General features: G+C 36.9%; 2 protein-coding genes across 6 annotated transcripts in view; both read right to left on the minus strand.

Annotated features, from left to right (window-relative positions):
• Positions 1 to 4,601, minus strand: part of LOC148852625 (ran-binding protein M homolog) — a 56,375-nt gene extending 51,774 nt beyond the window's left edge. Inside the window, exons 1-5 of one of the 5 annotated variants that reach the window (XM_088944385.1) lie at positions 4,475 to 4,601; positions 3,718 to 4,359; positions 767 to 913; positions 428 to 514; positions 79 to 124 (exon numbers count right to left, since the gene is read on the minus strand). In XM_088944385.1, the coding sequence (XP_088800511.1) occupies positions 79 to 124; positions 428 to 514; positions 767 to 913; positions 3,718 to 4,064 (627 nt within the window). In that variant the 5' untranslated portion in view covers positions 4,065 to 4,359; positions 4,475 to 4,601. Of the gene's footprint in view, positions 1 to 78; positions 125 to 427; positions 515 to 766; positions 914 to 3,717 lie in introns of all 5 variants that reach the window. The other 4 variants (XM_088944386.1, XM_088944389.1, XM_088944387.1 and 1 more) reach the window with 4 other exon arrangements.
• An 11,086-nt stretch (positions 4,602 to 15,687) lies between these two features.
• LOC148852626 (uncharacterized) lies at positions 15,688 to 16,482 on the minus strand. The gene is made up of 2 exons (XM_088945836.1): positions 16,268 to 16,482; positions 15,688 to 16,171 (listed from the first exon to the last, which is right to left on the minus strand). The coding sequence occupies exons 1-2, from the start codon at positions 16,480 to 16,482 to the stop codon at positions 15,688 to 15,690; spliced, it is 699 nt and encodes a 232-aa protein (XP_088801962.1).
• Positions 16,483 to 21,686: the final 5,204 nt, after the last annotated feature.

Here is a 21,686-nt window from a genome sequence, read left to right on the forward strand (position 1 = left end):
AAAATAAATAAAAGAAGATGGCTAAAAAGTTGCTATAACTGAGAATCAGGACTAAAATGAAAGATAGTTATCGCCTACCTCAATATCAAAAACAAATGGCTGCTGCCCAAAGTTGACATTTACCCTGACAAATTAGCACCATATATACACATATAAGTACTGGACCAGAGACTTTGAATTTCAAAATATTGCAAAGAAATCTGTGACATTGAAATCAGTATCCAACGGTGTACAAATTCATCATGTTCAAGGAGCATTTCAAATGAAAACTCACATAAACCAATTCTTATTACATAATGACTGCAATGTTACTGATCGGGAAAAAAAACTGCCTCCACTGTTTCTAATATTTCCTTAATAACAGGTGTATCATGATTACAGAAGAAAAATAAGAACATAGTTACATTCTAAAGAAAGTGGGGCATACTCTTCATTTTGGCTATGGACAGCAACAGTAGGAAACAAGGGACCTTTCACATCCTTATACACTGTTCCGACCAGTTTTCCATTTTTGCTGTGCATCAACGTTAGCAGCATTTGAATCCATAAGAATCATTTTGAGTAACAGAAAAATAAAACTAGTAATGCTATGAACGAGAAAATTAAATCCAGCTACCAAAGACTAGAGATTGATTAGGGACCATCAAAATTAGACCTAACAACTTAACAAAGTTGACATGAAATAATTATCTATAGAAACTAGACACACCATTATAACAACAGCAAAGAAATAACTACAGTTTAACACAATAGGCAGCAATTGTACGTGAAAAAGAACTCTTGTGAGGCATAGTTAATGCCACCGCCAATTGTATCACCGGATGTAAAGGTAGGACCAAAAGCTTCTCCCTTTCCTTGTCCACGGTAAAGTAGACCATCATCTCCATGATATCCATAACTGTTTGCTTCCCAACTGTCATATGAAAGGCAGAGATTATTGTACAGTATTATCATAACAAATAAGATCTGACTAATCATCATGAAATGATCCTAACAAAAGAAAACAGGCATTAATAGTGAGTATTAGTAACATTTAGGAAACCCGAAGTACAATTTCCTACAGAAAACAAGATAATAGTCCAAGAAATACCAAAGTACTAGCACTAAAATCCACACAAAATCAAGAGCAACACCATGCTTATCTTAATATCATTTTCTTTTTTGTTTTCTTTGAGGCTTATCTACTAGCAATTTCATTTTTTATCTTTCTGCTTAATTTGTAAAAGTCAAAAAAGAAAAGAGAAGTTAGAGTTCCACATGCACAAATATCACTGATTCTTTTCCCTACCCTAATTATTTCTGTAAAATTTCATTGATGAGAAACAAAAAAAAAAAACAAAAAAGGTGCAGAAGCTTCACCAAAACCATCACTTTGCTGGCTTGTTTATGCTTTTGTGACTGGTAACCTTGCCTCTATTTTCTTGATAAGCTTGCCACTAAAAGTGAACATCTCAGTCAATGGGTTTAAATGTTAGCCTTTTTTTCTTTTGATAAATGAATGAAAAATTTATTAATCAATGTTAGCCAATTCATTAGCAGATTTTCTTGCAAGGCAGGGTGTGCAAGGATGGGTTTATTGGGTCCTGTCATCTTGGGATGCTGTTGTTGTCTTGTAAATTTTAATGTACTAGCAAATGTGCACATGACAATTTTAGAAGATGATGATATTAATAATGTCCAAATAGTTTTGTATTCTTATGTGTATGAAAATAATTATTATTTACCACGCTTATTTTTTATTTAATATGATGAATTTATATATATATATATATATATATATATATATAATATGTATGTATGTATTTTTTTCATATTTTTTTATGTTTTATCCTTTTATTTTTATTATTCAATTATGACATCATGGGTTGACCCATTTGACCAGGATAGTTGAATGCTTATGGTCAAGAAGAACAGTTTCATTTTTTATCAGTTTTAAAAAACATGGGTAATTATATTGTCAAAAGTATTGGATAAGGATCTAATCAATACAATTTATTGGTGAAAAAAATACCTTAAATATAAGATTTAATGAGATAGAATGGGATTTATTCCTTAAAAATAAGACTTTGTAAGAGAGAATTCAAACAGATGAAAATTAGTAGTTCAAATTACATTTTATGATCACATAATGGGAGAGGACTAAATTTAAAAATAGGGGGTACTTTAATCAAAAAATTCCATAAGCTCATTCGTACTTTTAATAGTAGTATAGATATAGATATAGGTGTTTTCAGCTTTTCTACAATTTTTCATATTTCTATATGTATAAAAATAATTCTTATTTATCACAATTATTTTTGTTTGATATGATGAATATACAAAATTAGAGATGTGCCCAAATGTTTTTTGCAAAATTTGTGTATCTTTTCATTTATTTGTGTTTTAATCTGTTTTTAAATTTTTATTATTTATGAAATCAAAGGTTGACACATTTGACCCATGATTAATATAAAATAGCATAGGCATGCCCAATTTTTATAGTTTTTTATTTTTTATTTCATTTGAAGGGCTGCAATGGGGGGTAGCCCATTCCCCAACCCAGGTGCAAGCAGGATTCAATCCCAAGTCTCCACTACGACCAGCAGGAGACCTTACCAACCAGCTGGTTGGAACCTTGCTATTTTGTATTTTTTTTCCATATTAAAACTTTCATTATTTAACTGACATCATGACCCATTTGAGAGGAATGAGAAGAAGAGAAGATTATTTGAGAATAAATTGAAGAGGATTGAATTAATTGTAGAAGCAGTGGGTAAACTTGTAATAGAATGGGTTTTGGTCCTTCCAGATTTCAACCAATTAATATATCTGATTTGCTAGAGAATTTCTGGAATGTTCTTGATTTGCAACCTTGTAATGGAGATTCATTTTCAGTTTGATTAGTTGTATTAGATGTTTTGGTGTGTCATCTTGACAACCAATCGGTCTGTAGTGTTTCTTTATTTTATTTTAATGAAAGTTTTCCTTTACTCTTCAAAAAAAGTTAATCATTGACAATATCTCCATCAAGCAGCACATTGGGACAAACATTAGAGTTATTTGACTCTTATACAACTGATGATATTATAAGAAATTGGAAAGAGGTTGTTGAATCTGCCCCAAGTAAGCCAGTAGTACAAGTGAACTGGTGAACACTACAGACATTTAATTTTTAAATTGAACACTGATGATATCTGCTTGGGCAATCCAAGTCCATCAGGTGTAGGAGTGATCAGAAATCATTTGGGGAACATATTGCTTCTCTACTCTGGTCCTATTCGTATAGGAGGACTTAACTAGAGCAGAAATGAAAAGCAGATGGGTTGAAAAAACAGGGGGTTACAAGAAACACAATGTATTGGGGACATATAGATCAAGGGGGACATTCTACTTGATGGTTGGTTACTATGGATAATAATAATAATAACAATATGTAAAGCATGCAAAGAAAAAAGAAACAATAATAATAGTAATAATAATAATATATAATTATGCACAAACCATCTTATCTCCGCTAGGAGCTGCAACATGTTTAATCATTTTTTGTCTTAACTGTCAACTTCTTTTCTCAACTTTCAACAAGTATGACAAGTAAGCAACTTCTCTAAAAAAAATCAATAGACCTATTAATTACATCATAGAAATAGAGAAAATTCTTATTTGAGAATCATGACATTAACACAAAAAAAAGGCAAAGAAAAATATATAGAGACTTCAAGAGACGAGTGAAATGCTCACCCGGGTTGTCTTCGCATCTTAAATTGCTCAGTGGTAAAACCAATTGCAATCTGTCCCTTCGCCCCAGCATTCTTTACAAAAATCTCGAAATAATAAACAAGCCTTCTCACTGGTGCCGGGCAATTCGCCTGTACCACACCGACGTCGTGCCCGTGCAAATTAACATTGGTATACTGAACAGAGAGCTTATCCGTAGACACCACCAGAAACCCACCGGAACTATTTATAGTATTCAGATACCTGGGAACCTCCTCTTCATCCTCCATGTCTATGTCATCACCACCTCGACCCGCTCCGAACTGAGAGAGATCAATACAGCAACCACCCGAATCGTGATTATTTACCATTTGAATAGAACACCAATCTCTTCCTCCTATTGCTTCTCTCCAGTATCACAATCTCAACTGTTCCTCTCCCGTACTCTTAACTTCAAACCAATTCCAATTGAAAGGATACAGATACTCGGAATAGAATTTGAAATCTGTACAGTACTAGGACTCTAAATTCTCCTCGATGAATATAACCGATTCACAGGGATTGCACTTCAGGTCTGTTCTGAGTGTGAAGTGGATAAAAAACCCTAAATTCAAGGCTGTGACTAAGCGGACATTTGCGTGGAAGAAACCCTCATCAGAAAACTCTCTGCATAGATCGAATTGTGGAAGAGAAATTAGCAAAAACTCCAATAAAAATGTACAATTTGCAGAGGAAAGGATTTCCGGGACTGAGAAGGAAACGAAAGGAAAAAATTTACGACTTTTCTTGTTGCTGAAGAGAGCGGCGAGAGAAGAGAAGAATCTTGAAACGAAAGGAAAAAATTTACGACTTTTCTTGTTGCTGAAGAGAGCGGCGAGAGAAGAGAAGAATCTTGAAACGAATTAAAAAAATGGTGCTATTATGAAACATGAATTTGGGCCGAATTGAACAGGAAAAACCCAGTTGGCCAAACCCAATCCAACCCAACTTTCGGTTGGTTTGGGCTTGGGCTGGCTTCTTATGCCTGGCCTAGGCCCAGAGGCTTGTATTAAATTTAAATCAAACGTTCGAAAAGCCCGTGCCTGTCCACAGAGCTCTACCTGCGTGACACGTTAATAGTGCATACTCAAGAGGGTGTTTGGTATTGGAGCAAATTGGTTGTAATTCACATCTTTTGAAAATCGTTTTTTCATGTTTCTTGTTACGAAAAGCAGCTTTCTTACGTAGAATTTATTGATTTAATAATGTGCATGTGTTTTGAGACAGGAATAAACAGAAATAAACAATAAAACTTGGGAATTTATGTCAAATTTAGCTTTTCTCCTGATTTTTTAAGCAAACTTGAACAACTGCTTCAATACCAAACATCACTTAAGCTTTACGTGAATGAATCAAGGTTTTTAAAACTGAATCAGACAATGAACCGGTCAAGGGTTCAGTTCTCGGGTCAAACGGTCCGACCATTCAAACTAAATAAATGGCCTGTTTTGGCAAAAAATAAAAATAAAAAATGACCAAAATCATTGGACGGTTCAAATATTTCAACCGCTCAGATCAGCAATTTAACGATTTTTGGCAAAATAATACTTCTGGGGTAAAACAAAACCTGACCGATTCCCGATTTTTCTAGTCCTACCGTCCGGTCCGATCCAATTTTGAAAACCATGGAATGAATTATAAGAGACTAACCACTTTTGCTGCAACAAAGATTAACGGGTACCAAAACCACGAATTCAAAAGCCTTTGACATATTGCAATGGCAACTTGTGAAAAGCACCAGAACGTGGACAGCCAAAGTTCTTTCATGATCGTACACATCATACATTGAACTTTTTTGTGAAGAGATCCAATTGTAATTATCCTAATATTATAGTTATATACGACCTTTTGATAAAAACCAAAGTAAACTCCAAAAACTCCCCAACTATATGATTGGGATGTGATCAAATTGAGCTTTAATTTAACAATTCAGGCTCAAATTAGATTAAACTTATTTGAGTTCAATTCTAATTGACTTTAAATATTTGACTCATAAAATATTTAGCTTGAATTAATTCTCACAAGCCTGACTTTTATAAAGCAAAATACATTGTTTAGTTTTGCATCAAGAAATCACTAGCTTGCTACTTTTCAACCTTTTTCTCTCTTAGTGCTTTGCGAGAAATGGTTGTTCAGCAGGCTGTGGAACCAATGATAATGTTTTGCAGTGGAGCCAATGAATTTATTACTGGTGTGGGGTATTATGATTGGTTCCATAGTCAATTGAACAATTATCATGTTCAACTAATCTGAACTACTCTGTTGTAACCCATAGTGCCATTATACCTCTTGCTCTTCCATTTTTGCCACTAGCAAAGAAAAAATGAAGCCCTCATAAGAATGTCTCCTTGTTCCAAATTAAATGAATTCAAATGGAATTGTATACCTCTCTTTGTGTTTTTTACCTATTTTTGCAAAGTTTTGCTTGAAAAATACTAGATTTTTGGTATTAATCTTTTTTCTTCTCTCCATTACTTTCTAATAGTCTATTAATTTTTGTAATTTTTTTTTTGTTATAGGTTTAATCAAATGTTGATTCGGAGTTTATAGGTAGGTCAGCCCCCATCAATTACTCTCTCAATCTCTCTCTTCCTTTAGGTTTAATCAAATGATAATTAGCATTTATGGTTCATGATGACCATGAATTGGATGTATGTTAAGATGTATTTTTATTTTGGTATTTGTGTTAATATTATGACATTATTTATGATCTTTATTACTATTGGATTTGTAATTTAAAATTCAGACTTAGGTTTTTGTTTCTTTGATTTAGTTTCATTGTATGCTTGGGGATTTGGGTTACATGTTGTAATTTTAACTAATAAATGGAATTTATGCAAATCAAGTGCTAGGTTTCAATTAAATTTGAATCACATTTGTAATTGTAGCTTCTACAATGTTAGTCTATTTCTCCATTTTCCCTTTTAAATTTCTATTTTATTTTGTCTAAAAGGAGAACATTAAACATCAATTTTATTGCATGGTACTAATTATCATGATATGACATTTGATTTCATTGGATGACTAGTTTCTTGTATGCTTACAAATGTCATTCACTTGATGATTATGATACAAAAGCTGATCATTTAAAGAGATCATTACATGGTTAAATCAAATACTTGAATAAAATTTTTCTTCCTATCTTCATTGGTTGCCATTTAGTGTACACCATAATGTCACCTAAGATTGTCTCTTAAATAGTGAAAGTTAGGGAGTGTGAATTGAATAGAAGTAAATTGAATTAACCATTGAAATAAGAATTGAAAATGGCAAATAGATTGTTTATTTTCTCAATATTCTACCATGTCCATGTAGTAGGATGAAGTTTATGATCTCATAACAAGGTTGTTTTGTTTCCTTAGCAATCTGATTTGTTCTAAGCTAAGGATGAGAACATAATGTGGCTACTTACTTATTTTTTAATTAAATGTGAAGTGCAAATCTGAAATGATAATAATCTATATGCATTTAATCCTCAACTTTTATCACATGATTTTGCAACCCAGGTTTTAAAAAGATAGTTGCTTGTCTTATTTTATCATGGGACTTTGAAACTTGTTTAAAAAAATAGTTTGATTGTCATATTTTTTGATTTTTTATTTGAAAGAATTAGTTTTATACATTGAAAGAATTTGTTTTATCATGTGTTTTATAATATGATTTTAAAAGAACTAATTGCTTATGTTGAAAGAATTAGTCCTTGTTATAGGATTTTATAATATTATTTTGAAATAATTATTTGCAACATATATATAATGATTCTTAAGAGATTAAGGGTTTGTTTTGTAGTGTGGTTGAGAAATTGGGTGGTGTGTTCTTAACCACACCATACCATAGTAGAATAAGCATTCTATGTTGTGATCAAAATTTGGTAGCCTGAATAACACCACACTTACATAGGTGTAGTTCAGGCCACGCCATGTATTTTGTTTTTGTGTATCTCATATAGACAATGTAGGTGATCTACATCGTCAATCAAGAATACTATTTTTTTTTGTGTTTTTAAGCAAAACACAAATCAATAATTTGAATAAATTTAATATGTGATAAAGTAATATAATTAAAAATTTTTAAATATAAAAAATTTAAAATTGAAACATTAATACTATTATTAATAAAATAGTAATTAAAATTAATAATACTAAAAATAATTTAAAAAATAATATTTATCAAAAAATAAAAAGTAATAAAAAATATAAAACAAATACATAAGAGGACTAATAAAATAAATGATGTTGCACGACCTAGTAGCTCCCTATTGGCAGACAACTCAAACGTCGGGTTGATGAGATCACTTGGTCGAGTTGCAAAGAATAGTGTCAGAGTGTCCATGTTGCTATACCCAGGGTGGGCATCTGATGCTTAAGTTAGTGAATTGATTAATAGCTTAGGAAGCGAGAAAGCTAATAGAATTTGAGAGCTAAATCACATGTACCTTCTCTAAGGAAGATGATGCATTTATATAGGCTAACTACCGTGAGTTCCATGAAGCATGTCCGAGATCACCATCCCATCTAATTCGAAGGTAGTTCCACGCTTTGAAACGGATTCCTCGTAAGCTGATAATGCTTATCTAGTCTCGTCCGAAGCGGGAGGGAGCAAGATCAGTTCTGTCATCATGTCATCATGGTCCCAAGGGATTCAGAGACGGTAACCTGCTCAAGAAGGAAGTCGCCCGTTACATTGGGCAGGTTGATAACTAGATCTAGGCTTGGTCGATGGAGGCATATCGCCTCTTCACATTGACATAACATCTCCCAGGTTGTTCGTAGGTCATCCTATCGAGGTGGGGCTAAGGAGGTTGAGACAGGTGCCAAGTGTCCAAGGTCTGCTTGCATGGTACCGAGATGCCAATTGACGGTACTATAGTGTCAAGTGTCATGATATCACTAGAGGACCAAATCACCTATCGTCACTAATAACTAATAATAAAATAAAATTAATTAACTATTATTTAAAATATTAAAGATAACTATGATCAAACATTGCTCAGTTGCCAATTAACAACATATAGCCAACAATCCATATAATAAGATACATGTAGGTTTACAAGTTAAATACAAATAGTTTCTTCCAAGTTTAAAATCTAAAATTTTGTTTCACCATCAGTAATCTATATTAAGTATGCTTTTACCAACATCTCTAAAATGGTATCACAAGCTCACTACTAGGATTTAAACATAGTAGGAGAGTGACATAGAGCAATATGGCAATATCTTCTTTGCATAAATGAATATGCCTCCTGGTTTCATGATGGTCCACGTATTAGTGACAAAGTGTATAATCTACACATGGCATCCAATTGGCATCGTTTTCGTTAAAAATATAATTTACACATGGCATCATTTTCATTAAACTCATCTACCCAAAAAGAGGAATTAACATGGTTATCCCATTTTCAGTAGCAAAAAAATCATTGTCCATAATTGGCATTTGTTCTTGTCATAACAAATTCCGTTGACCCTTTGCCACATGAACACATTGGTGTACGCACATGACCAACCATCCCTAATATTAATTTAATAGTATAGCATTAACACCAAATATTGACTATAAATCATGCATATAATCAGGAATAACAATGCATAATATTATAATATCACGGTAATGTCTAGTGTATAGTCAAACATGATGTCTAAGTGAATGAGAGACATTTTTGGCCAACATCTACTCATATCCAACTTCATGTCATTTTCGAACTAAGGGATTATCAATATCAAATGAACACACTACTAATACATATGTGGTGTATTGTAACTTTCTTCCCCTATATGGTATTTTCTCTTCTAGTGGAACCCATGCACTTATATGGGTGCCATCTATTACACCAATACAACCTTATTCAAATATGCACAATGTCAGGAATTTGAATTCAATGGACCCTTGGGTTCACGGTGTGTGTGAATCCTCCAATAGAAAGCGTGCACATCATCCCTTTGAGACTCCCTCGTCATCTTTACGTTAAGTACCCATTAATTGGTTCAACCAGGCAAGAAGAAAACAAAAACCAAAAAAATTGAAGACACCCAACAATATTCATTCGTTTGAACTCCCATGTGAGCTTCAGAAAGCTCTTGGCTGGCTCAAAGAGTTAGAGTCACCACCCATTTTTTAGAGGAAACGGGCCCTCACTTTCGAGTTTGGAAAACAGTTTATTAGCCTTGATAGTGACCCCATTCTCGGCCAAGGAAAGGTACTGAACTGAAAGGCTTTGGGTTTAAAGGATTAGGAGAGGGAAGGTGTTAGGCACTCTTCTCCAAGCAGCTATAGCAGCCTATTACGGGAGTAGTTTAGGCTCAAACTTCGGCAAAACACAAATAAACAGGATTGCTCAAAGATTCTAAAATCCGGTGAAAACATTCCCAACTTCGCCCATAATTGATTTAAGGTGATGTTATCGGGTCTTAGGTACTATTTTCCCTAAAACTCTTGCCTCTCTACCTCTTTTTCTTAATCTAGAGGAAGCTAGGAGTGCAAGTTTCCCAAGATTTCAGGTTTTTAAGCAACTTGAAACTAAACTCAAAACAGAGAGATGGTGGAATAAGAGGCTTAGCTCTAGTATATGACCTTGAAACAAGCTTTCCAGTAGCTAAAAGGACCTCAAACAAAACTTGAACAATGTAGGAGCTAGGCTCGACATTTCTGGTGTTGAGTCTAGAGAACATGGGGATGAAACTTGAGTTTAGCTTCAGGAATTCCGGGATTTCGAGCAAGCTAGGTGTATTACAGGAAAGCTCTCCTCCTTCCTCAAGCTCGAGCTGAACCTCTATTTATAGAGAAAATGGAGGGAGATGGGTCTAAAACTTGTCTAGCTACAGTGTCTATAGCTCAACAGAGTTTTTTCATCAAAATAAGCAAGGATTTCGAGAGAATGGGACTTGCAGTTGACCATTCCTTCTTTGTGCAACAAATCTTCTTGATTTTGGGTGGTTTCTCATGGGTTTCGTGCGTCCAATGAGGGACTGGGGCATACCAGACGTTGTAGCCCCGTATTTGGGGCTAACAGTGGCAAAAAACATAAATTTGATGAGATTTTAAAAGTGGTTTTGTCCTTTATTGGTTTTAAGTGGGGGCCTATTTGGTATTTTTGGCTTTTTAAGCCTATTAGGCTCAAAATCATTGGTCTAGGTGTTTTAAAGTAAGGATCTGATGTCAGTCCCCACCCACTTAAGATCCTAGGTTGCATAGCTGATGTGGCGGTTCAATTGGGTGTGTTAAAAAGGTATCTCTCTGGTTTAATGGTCAAACGGATGAATCTAGTAATGAAATTTGGTGTGTTGGGGTTTTTTGGGTCTCTAAACATAGTGGTGAGGTTTGATTGGACAAACAAGGTTGAGAAGATTGAGATCTGTGGCTAATAAGTTTGGATCAATAAGATTTGTTGAAATAGAATCTTTGTTTGATAAAAGGTCAAACAGAGGAATTTTGGTGGGTAGGCATTTTCAAACATACCAATCTAATGGAAGTGATGGATTTTTGATAAGAGGTGTGGATTGACTGATTTAGTTCACATCATGATCTTAGCTTATGGTTTTTCAATCAACGAGAAGGCCCATAATGGAATCTTGCTTTTTAAATGTTAGATGGAGGTGTTTAGTCATAAAATTTGACATGCTGGGATTTTTTGGGTAATTGAACATGGTGGTGGGGTCTGATTGGTCAAATAAGGCTTGGATGATGGAGGTTTGTGACAGGTGAGCTTTTGATCAATAAGATTCGCCAAAACAGAATCCAAGCTTGATGTTAGGTCAAATGAGGGAATTTTGGGTTAAAATTTGCTGGGTAGATATGGATTGATATTATGAGGCTGTTGGAAGGGTTTGATTGTGTTAGATATATACAGATCATGAGTTTTAGGTTTGAGGAGTGTCGTAGTGTTATATGTGTCAAAATGGGATCTTTGATGGATGATTGGCTAAATCCAAGAATTTAGGGATGAAATTTTGCGTAATTGGTTCTTTGAGGATTTTGTTTCACATGATGGATTTTGATCGGGGATCAGGCATGGTGATATGGCATAATCAAGACCATCAAAAGGGAATCAAGTAGATTTAATGGTGGATTTATGGGCATTTGGGCTAAAATTTGGTTTCTTAGTGTTTAGACATGTTTTAAAGTGATTGGTGTGGTTTGATCGAGCATCCAAAATGTAGGAGATAGGTCAAAGAAGGGACCAAGCAAAAATTGGGTGCTAACAACTGCCCCTCTTTGTTGGAGGTAGCGAGTTGCTGATCAACAAAGACAAAAAAGAAGCATCTAAAGGTTTTTGTGAGGGACAAGAGGTTAGGGGAGGATATTTAGCTGTTGGAATATTGATCAAGGTCGAATTTGATATAGTGCAATACCCTCGCTTAGAAGGTGTAGTACCATCCTAGGCCTTAGCGAGTAAATGCAACCATCACACAAACAATAAAGTGGCGTCATCCCAGAATAAGTCATTGATAATTTTTATATCTGTTGACTGGATTTGATAATTTTTTTAATTTGATTTGAATATTTGTAACTTTGGGATACATGATTTTGAATTTTATCATCTAATGAATTTTTGTATTTGATGAGTCTTATTCTCGATTTGTTGGTAACTTGGATGATTTGATTTAACTCAATTTTTGATATTTGGTAACTTCTATTGATCATTTTAATTTGATAATTTCGAGGTTTGTTATTTAATGAATTTGATTTAATAATTTCAAACTTGATCACTTGGATATTTGATGAATTTGTTATTCGATAACCTAGATGAATTTGATTATATGATTTTGATTTTTGATATTTGGTATTTTGATGTTTGATAATTTAATGAATTTGATATATATTTTTTTTATGTTTGATATTTGATATTTGATGAATTTCATGCTTGATTTTGATTTGATGTTTGCTGAATCTGTTATTGGATTTTTGATGATTTGATAATTTGATATTTGACGTTTAATATTCAATGACTTTGATATTTGACGATTTGATATTGATTTGATATTTGATATTCGACGATCTGCTAATTTGATAATTTTGATATTTGAGGGTTCGATTTTGATTTGATATTTGATGATTTGTTAACTCTGATATTTGATTTTGATATTTTGACATATGATGATTTGATTTTGAATTTGATGACTTTGATATTTGATGATTTGATTTTGATTGATAAGTTGATTTTGATATTTGATATTTGATATTTGGTTATTTTATGATTTGATTTCGATTTGATATTTGATGATTTGATAATTTTGATATTTGATGAATTTGAAAACTTGATTTTGATATTTGATGATTTGATTTAATATTTGATGAATTTGATAACTTGATTTTGATATTTTGATATTTGATATTTGATGATTTGATTTTGATTTGAATTTGATATTTGATACTTGATAAATTTGATATTTGATGATTTGATTTTATATTTGATGAAATTGGATGAATTGATTTTGATATTTGATAATTTGATAACTTTTGATGAATTTGATATCTTTGATCTTTGATCATGCTATTTGATTTTTTTTGGAAGAAAGTTGCAAGTGCATAACCTTAGAAGAGGGGAAAGGTCAAGGTTAATTTTGTCCAGTCATGAGCCCTTACATAATCTTGGGCTAACTTTAGTCCCACTGTAATTCTTGAAATTAGGAGGTGTGTCAAACACTGAAGTAAGGTTCTTAGAGAATTAAAAAAGGAGAAGACTTTGCACTCTTACGAATAGAGGAGAGAACCTACTAGCGATAGGATTCCCCGACCTACTGATAAGTTGGACTCCTCTTTTTTTTTTCTTTTTTTTTACCCTTTTTTGCCCTCAGTGCCCTAATCTGGGTTTTCACCGAGCTTGGGTGTAGCCTAATTGTTGCGCACTGGAGCCACTATTGGTTTTCATTTGGGTCGGCGAAATTGGATCTTGCCACAACTTGATACTTTTACTCAGAGCGCCCTTTCGGGTTTTCACTCTGTCCTTTCAAGCAGCACAATTCTTGTTATTTCTCTCCACTCACTCCTTCCCCCATCATTGCCATAAGGGAATGGGGGAGATGATTTCTTTGTCATCCGATTCCACGTTCATATTTTTATCTTTGATTAGGGAGGTCTTAGTAGTAGAAGGAAATGTGGCTAAGGCTCAAGAGTATGTGGGATACTATCACAACTTGGCTCAGGAAGCTAAAATTCTTAAAACCTTGTTAATTTCCCCCTTTTCTTCATTTTTTCTTTTTTTTTTCTTTCTTTTTTTTTCTTATTTTATTCTTCTTCCTCTTTTTGTTTTCTCTTTTTCATTATTTTGCATTACCTTCCAAGACTGCCAGTATCCAAATATTAGGACGTTCTTTAGGACATTCGAAGAAAATGTCACAAAGCTCAACTGTCTAACTAGTGAATTATATAGATTGCTAGTATATATGTACCGGACAAAAGAAAAGGCAACAAAAAATGACCAAAGATGGCCTCTGTTCATTTCATTGATAAAAATTGATACATGGAATGGATTACAATTTAAGCATAGTACATTTTCACTTGTTCTAAGTTGACTGGCTATGGGAGGTCTTCATCATCCATTTTGTTGAGTATTAGTGCTCCTCTAGAAAACATCTTTTTAACAATGTAAGGGCCTTAATAGGTGGGAGTGAATTTGTCCCTTGTCTCTGGCTGATTCGGAATGGTTCTTCTGAGCACTAATTCACCCAGTTGCACGTCTCAAGGCCATACTCTCTTGTTGAATGCATGTGTTGTTCACCTTTGATAGGCTTGAGTATGGGCCATAGCTCTTAGTCATGCTTCATCTAAGAACGCTAACTGCTTATAACGTGCTTAAGCCCAATCTGTCTCTGGAATCTCTAACTCTAATATCACACGTAAAGATGGCACTTTCACTTTTGCTGGTAGGACCGCCTCCATGCCATACACTAAAGAATATGGTGTTGCCCTAGTTGATGTCCTAACTGACACACTGTAAGCCAAGAGAGCATATGGTAACATGTCTTGCCAAGACTTGTAGGTAAGAGACATTTTCTTTAGAATTTTTTCGATGTTATTGTTTGCAGCTTCTACTGCTCCATTCATTTGAGGTCGATAAGGGGATGAACGTAACTGCTTAATCTTGAAATAATTACAAATGGCAGTGACTTCCTTTCCAACAAAATTCTTTCCATTATCTGAGATGATCTCGCAAGGTGCTTCGTATCTGGCAATGGTGTTGGTCTTGATGAATTAAAATGTCTTGGTCATTGTTGGGTGGGCTTTGGACATTGCTTCTACCCACTTAGTGAAATAATCAACAGTGACTAAGATGAACTTATACCCATTCGTTGCAGGTTGCAGTGGACTGACCATGTCAATTCCCCATATTGAGAAAAGGCCAAGGTATAGTGAAACAATATAGCTCTGAGGGAGGTGCACTTATCTTTCGATCAAAGACTTAACAAGCATGACATTTTTGCACATGTTGACAACAATCCTCATCCATTGTCATCCAATAAAATCCCATTTGGAGCAACTTTTTGGCCAACATATGCCCATTCATGTGAGGGCCACATATGCCACCTTGTACCTCTTCCATCTTTCTTTACACTTCTTCTTCATCTAAACATCTCAACCAAGGTAATCTTGGGGACTTTCGCTACAATATCCCTCCTACTATGATGAAATGCCCTACTAGCCTAGTTATAGTTCTTCTCACCTTGAGATCTGCCCCTTCTAGAAATACTTGGTGCTTTAAGAAAATTTTGATGTCATATAAACATGGTTTACCATCTGACTCCTCATCTTCTATTGTGATTGCTAGTATGCTACTCATGTAGGTAGGCTCACTATCCCAACTTAAATCAATTGGTTCTATTGCCATGTTGGGAGGTAAATGCATGGCTGATCCAATGGAGGCTAAAGCATCCGCAAAGCAGTTGTCTTGTCTAGGCAAGTAATTGAAGGAAATGCACTTGAACTTTTTGATCAACTCCTTGAGACAGTTATGATACAATGCTAGTCGCTCATCCCGTATTTCCAGTCACCCTTGGCTTGACTAATGACCAAGAAAGAGTCCCCATAAATTTCCAATTCATCGATGCCCCAATCTAGTGCCATTTTGACTGCTCTTAAGCATGCTTCCCATTCACATGTATTATTGGTGTTGGGAAAGTCTAGGCAGATAGACAAAGAAAGGTGAGTGCCTTGAGGGTCCACAAGAACCATTCCCGCTCTCCATCCACTTTGGTTTGATGCTCCATCAAAGTATGCCTTCCACCTTTTCCCCACTTGTATTTTCAAAATGGTTTCATCTAGGAAACTTGTTAGGATTGCCTCATACTCTAAGGTGGGGTTATTAGCTAAATGGTCTGCAATGGCTTGCCCTTTAATTGCCTTTTGGATCACATACTTGATGTCATATTCAGAAATAAGCATGAACCAATGGGAGACTCGACTAGTAACTACTGGTCTCTCAAACAAATACTTGATGGGGCCCATTCTAGAAATGAGCAATATTGAATGAGCTAACAAGTAATGGCGTACCTTTTGACAGGCCCAAACAAGGGCTAGACATGTTTTTTCTAGCATGGTATACCTTGTCTCATAGTCATAGAATTTCCGACTTAGGTAGTAAATGGTTATTTCCTTTTTACCTATCTCATCATGTTGCCCCAGTATGCATACAACAAAATCTTCTTGTATTGACAAATACATAAGCAAGGGTTCCCCATGCCTAGGGGGAGCTAATATTGGTGGATTGGTCAAATACTTCTTAATTTTGTCAAATGCTTCTTGACAGTCTTCATTCATTTCACCGGGGTATTTTTCCTTGGCAACTTGAAAATTGGCTCGCATATTGGTGTGAGTTATGCTATGAATCTACGGATATATTGCAATTTTCCCAAAAAAATTTCTGACTTCCTTTTTTGTTTGGGGAGAAGGCATATCAACAATGGCTTTGACCTTAGCAGGGTCAATCTCAATCCCTTTTTGACTAACAATAAAGCCCAATAGCTTTCTTAATGATGCCCCAAATATGCATTTTTGTGGATTTAACCTAAGGTAGATTTTCCTGAGTCTTTCAAAGAGCTTCTAGAGGTCCTTTAAATGATTCTCTGCTTTCTTGGACTTGGCAATCATGTCATCCACGTATATCTCCAATTCTTTATGTATCATGTCATGAAAGAGTGCTGGCATTGCTCTTTGATAAGTTGCCCCAGCATTCTTAAGCCTAAACGACATAATCTTGTAGCAAAAGGTTCCCCATGGTGCTATGAAACCCATCTTTTCTTTGTCGTCCTTTGCCATTTTGATCTGGTTATATCCCAAAAATCTATCCATAAAAGAGAACATTTCGTGTCCGATTGTGTCATTAACAGGAATGTCAATGTTTGGTAAGGGAAAATCGTCCTTGCGACTAGCTCTGTTTAAATCCCTGAAATCCATGCACATCCTAACCTTCCCATCATTTTTAGGTACTGGTACAATGTTGGCTAACCATTTAGGGTAGGTTGCCACTTCTAGAAATCCTGCTTCATACTGCTTCTTGACTTTTTAAATTTTAAGAGACCACTTTGGATGGAGCTTCCTAAGCTTTTGCTTTACTGTCTTTGCATTGGGATATATGAGAATCTTATGTACCACCAAGTCGGTGTCCAATCCTAGCATGTCTTTGTAGGACCATGCAAACACATCCTTAAATTCTTTCAACAATTCTATTATGTCAAGTTTATGCTTTGGGATTAAATGGCTCCCAATTTTTATCAACTTTGGATCATCATCAATTCCAAGATTAACTTATTTTGAGTCAATTTTTGGTCTTCTTTCCTCTTGCCGTTCAATCTGATCAAGGATATTTTGAGGGATCTCTTCCTCTATCCACATGAGGGCAAAGTCTAACTCAAGGTCGAAGTCATAGGCTGGTGAGATGGGTTCAGGTTTCTGAAAAATGAAAATGAGGAATAAACATGGGAATTGGAATTGGACAAAAATGAGATTTTTCAAAAAAAGTGGTCGGGCCCAAGCTGTGAACCGAGGTTGCCTATGTACCCTTTTGAGGGGGACCAAGCCATTCATAGTTCAACAAAAGGATTTTCACTTCATTTGGACCAATGGAGTACAAAAACTGCTTTTGGGGTTAAGACACAGGGTAGAAAGCATTGACCCCCTAGTCCGAGAATTACAGCTTAACAAACCTCAAGAGAAAGGGCCTCTAGGCCCAAGGTAGTTGGAGAGGACATTCAATTATGAACAAGTTTTTGCAAAGGGACAATTGATTGGGTAGGGTCTTCCATGAATTCATTCCTTATCGCACATACATTCCCATCAAAGGATTCACTATAGTAGAAATGGGTATTAGCGACAGCTTTTTAGCTGGCACATGGGACTAGAAATTCTAAGTCTTTAGTGGTAGTTGTCGAAAACTGTCGCTAACATCAGATTGACTGACCCCAACAAGTACAGCCTTTTCCCACCCTCCCGCTTCTCTTTTCCCAACTTTTCATATTCCCGCCCTCCCCTCTTGCTAGTGCTCTCTCTCTCTCTCTAGGCGTGGAGTGTGCCATAAATGAGCTTTCCTATTGATCAACGTGCGCATTCATATCACCACCATCACTTCCAAAATGCTTTATGCTTCAATTCTCCACTTGTTTAGTATTTGCAATTTGTTATTTAAAGTGGGAAGCTGCTTGAACCTATGCATAAAGATCAGTCAATTCCCCTTGCTTCACCGAGAGATTCAACTTCATGTATGTTCCTATTCATTTATCATCTGGTTTCTGTATATCTATTAGAGCATTAATTCATTTAGTCAATTCTCTGTCGTTCAATTTATAGTGCTTAAAAGATTAGTCACTCATCTGTAATACACATCTCCACTCAACCATCTATGACCTAAATTACATTTGAAATCGATATATTTTGAGTCTGATCAGCTTATAAGCTTTAATTTAGTTTTCAATTTTAAAAATCTCTTTCGCATTTTGGCCATGAATTATTGGTTTTAATTGACAAAAACGTTCTTTTTCTTCTATTTTTTAGCAGAAACTGGAATCTTGGAGAGTCTTTACTTCTCCTGGTATGATGATAAGAGTTATATTCTTCAATCTCCTTGTTGGAGCTTTAGCCTGTTTAAGCGTTTTCCTGCTAGTCGAAGCAGAAGACCCTTACATATATTTCACCTAGTCAATGACCTATGGAACAATATGTCCTCTTGGTGTTCCTTAACAGGTTGATCGGTTATCAACTCACCCAGTTTAATGTTCAGTGTAAATTGAGGTAGACAAATGATAGTAAATATTTTCTATTCTAGGTCTCAAGAGAAGGGAGTTTAGGTTTGATATGATCTTATTGGTTGCTTATTTTTCCTATTTTGTCTTTACAAAGTGTTGTCTGGGATGATTCTTTCTACTTGTCTTTGTTATGGGTGCTTTCTCCTATGTCCATGCCCGTTAGTTCTTTCTTCTACCTCTATGAGTTCAGATAGGTATGTTCTGGTTGGGGTTTCTTTGTATTGATTGTGTATCTCCAAAAGCCCTAGCTAGGATACAGCCAAACAATTTAACATTTTAATATTGAGTAAAAGCATACATTTATTTCTTTTATCTACCATGCATTATAATTTCTTTTGCAATATTATTGTAGGTTAGAACCTGTAATTGTTGAGCTTTGATGTAATGACTTCTGGTCACGTATCATTTTTTTGGCTAAGTACCTCATCATCTCATATGTTCCCAAGTGGCCGATGACTTAGAGGCTGAAGTGGAGCTCTTTAGTGTAGTGCAACCCGGCTGCTCCTTGTAAGAGATGATCTGCTCATCTTTGTAGATGGCGGGAACTGAGGAACCCATCCTCCCTGCAGGAGATGATCGGCTCATCTTTGTAGATGGCGGGAACTGGTTGCCTGCAAGAACTAAATCAGAGAACCCGGGGTGGCTTACCCGACGGGGACAGTCCGATGGCTAAGCCAACACTTAATAGTGAGCTGAAAATGATATTAGAGAACGAGAGAGCTAGAGAGCAAAGATCACCCTTCTTCATTTTTTTCTCTCCTCGCCCTTGGGGGTGAGGCCTTTATATAATGGAGTCCTCGTGGGTTTGGTGGAGCAGTTCCTGGATTCCCACTATGACGAGACCTGTTTTCGTGTTAGTTGGGGATAACGCCACCAACTGGTAAGGTTGCCCACTTCCGTCTGAATCGGGGAGTAGGTGAGCTAATATGGCCATTACAAGTCACAATCTTGTAAAATGCGGGGTACGGTGACAAGATCCTCGGGGTTGCCATGCGGAGGTCGGTCTGACTAGGAGGTGAGCTGCCTAGTGGCGAGCTGCCAGGCTGCCTGGTGGCGAGCTGCCTGTGAGGTGCCAGGCTGACCAGGTGCCGAGCTGCTTGTGAGGTGCTGGGCTGACCAGGTGCCGAGCTTCTTGTGAGGTGCTGAGCTGCCTGTGAGGTGTCGAGCTGACTAGGTGCTGAGCTGCCTAGGTGCCAAGTTGCCTGGTGGCGAGCTACCTAGTGGTGAGCTGCCTGGTGGTGAGCTGCCTAGTGGCGAGTTGCCTGGTGGCGAGCTGTCTAGTTGTCATGAGGCTGCACCTAGTTGTCACGAGGTGCTAGGTGTCATAATGTCATTGGAGGGCCAAATCCGCCCTCATCATTTGCCCCCACTCCCGAGCTGAAAGTAACTCGGCGAAGGGAGTAGATATCTCCTTTTGGCCTGAAATTCTATGAGCTCATAAGCGCTGATTCAATTTCTTAGGCTCTGGGAGCTGCTTGGAAGCGAGCTGTCCGTATGGTGTCGAGGTCTCTGCCAGTTCGATACTATAGCCCTTAGGCTCTGGGGGCAACTTATAGTCCCAAGGAGGCAACTGGGACTAGCTCGCCCATGCCGAAGAGGCAACAGGGTCTTAAGGTTCCCTGCCAAGGATGCGACTGGGATTTGCTCGAGTGCCCATGCCGAGTAGGCAACTAGGACTAGCTCACCCATGCCGAAGAGGCGACTGAATCTTAAGTGCCCATGTCGAGGAGGCAACTGGGACTAGCTCACCCATACTGAAGAGGCGATTGGGTCTCAAGTGATGAGGAAGTCTTTTATCAGTTCGTTAGTTCGCGCCTAGGCCAGGCTGCCAGGTCGGCGCCCGCACCAGGTCGATACATGTGCTAGGCCGCCAGGCCATGTCAAGCCGCGCCAGGCCGCACTAGGTCACCGGGTGGGCGCCTTAGAGCTATGATTGCGTTGGATTAGCTTCGTAATGTCGGTTACCCACTCCTACAAGAAGCCACTAGGAGCTCGACCTTTGGGGGTAGCACTACTAACTTTAGTTCGCCAGCTCACATGGGAGCCTTGGAAGGCTCAACCAGCAAGGGCACCCATGTAGTCTGTTGGCCGCCAACTCCCGCGGAAGCCACGAAGAGCCCATGTAGTCTATTAGCTCCCTGCATAGTCTTTGAGTTCATAAAAAGTAGAAACTATAAAGCGAGAGTTTCAGTTTCTAAAAAATGAGGACTTAGCTTTCTGGGAGGAGGACTTAGCTTTTTGTAGGATGATAACTTAGCTTTTTGTAGGATGAGAACTTAGCTTTTTGTAGCGTTTCCCACAGACAATGCCAAATGATGTATCGATTTTTTGTGCTAAGTACTCGTCATCTCGTCTGATCCCATGTGGCCAATGACTCAGAGGCTGAAGTGGAGCTCCCTAGTGTAGTGTAACCTGGCTGCTCCCTGCAGGAGATGATCTGCTCATCTTTGTAGATGGCGGGTACTAAGGAACCCATCCTCCCTGCAGGAGATGATCGGCTCATCTTTGTAGACGACGGGAACTGGTTGCCTGGAAGAACTAAACCAGAGAACCTGGGGTGGCTTACCCGGCGGGGACAGTCCGATGGCTAAGTCAACACTTAATAGTGAGCTGAAAATGATATTAGAGAATGAGAGAGCTAGAGAGCAGAGATCACCCTTCTTCATTTTTTTTTCTCTCCTCGCCCCTGGGGGTGAGGCCTTTATATACTGGAGTCCTCGTGGG

The sequence above is a fragment of the Nelumbo lutea genome, chromosome 5 (genome assembly GCF_056320005.1).
Source record: "Nelumbo lutea isolate HS-2025 chromosome 5, American lotus-T2T, whole genome shotgun sequence".
In the NCBI taxonomy this organism is placed as follows: domain Eukaryota; kingdom Viridiplantae; phylum Streptophyta; class Magnoliopsida; order Proteales; family Nelumbonaceae; genus Nelumbo; species Nelumbo lutea.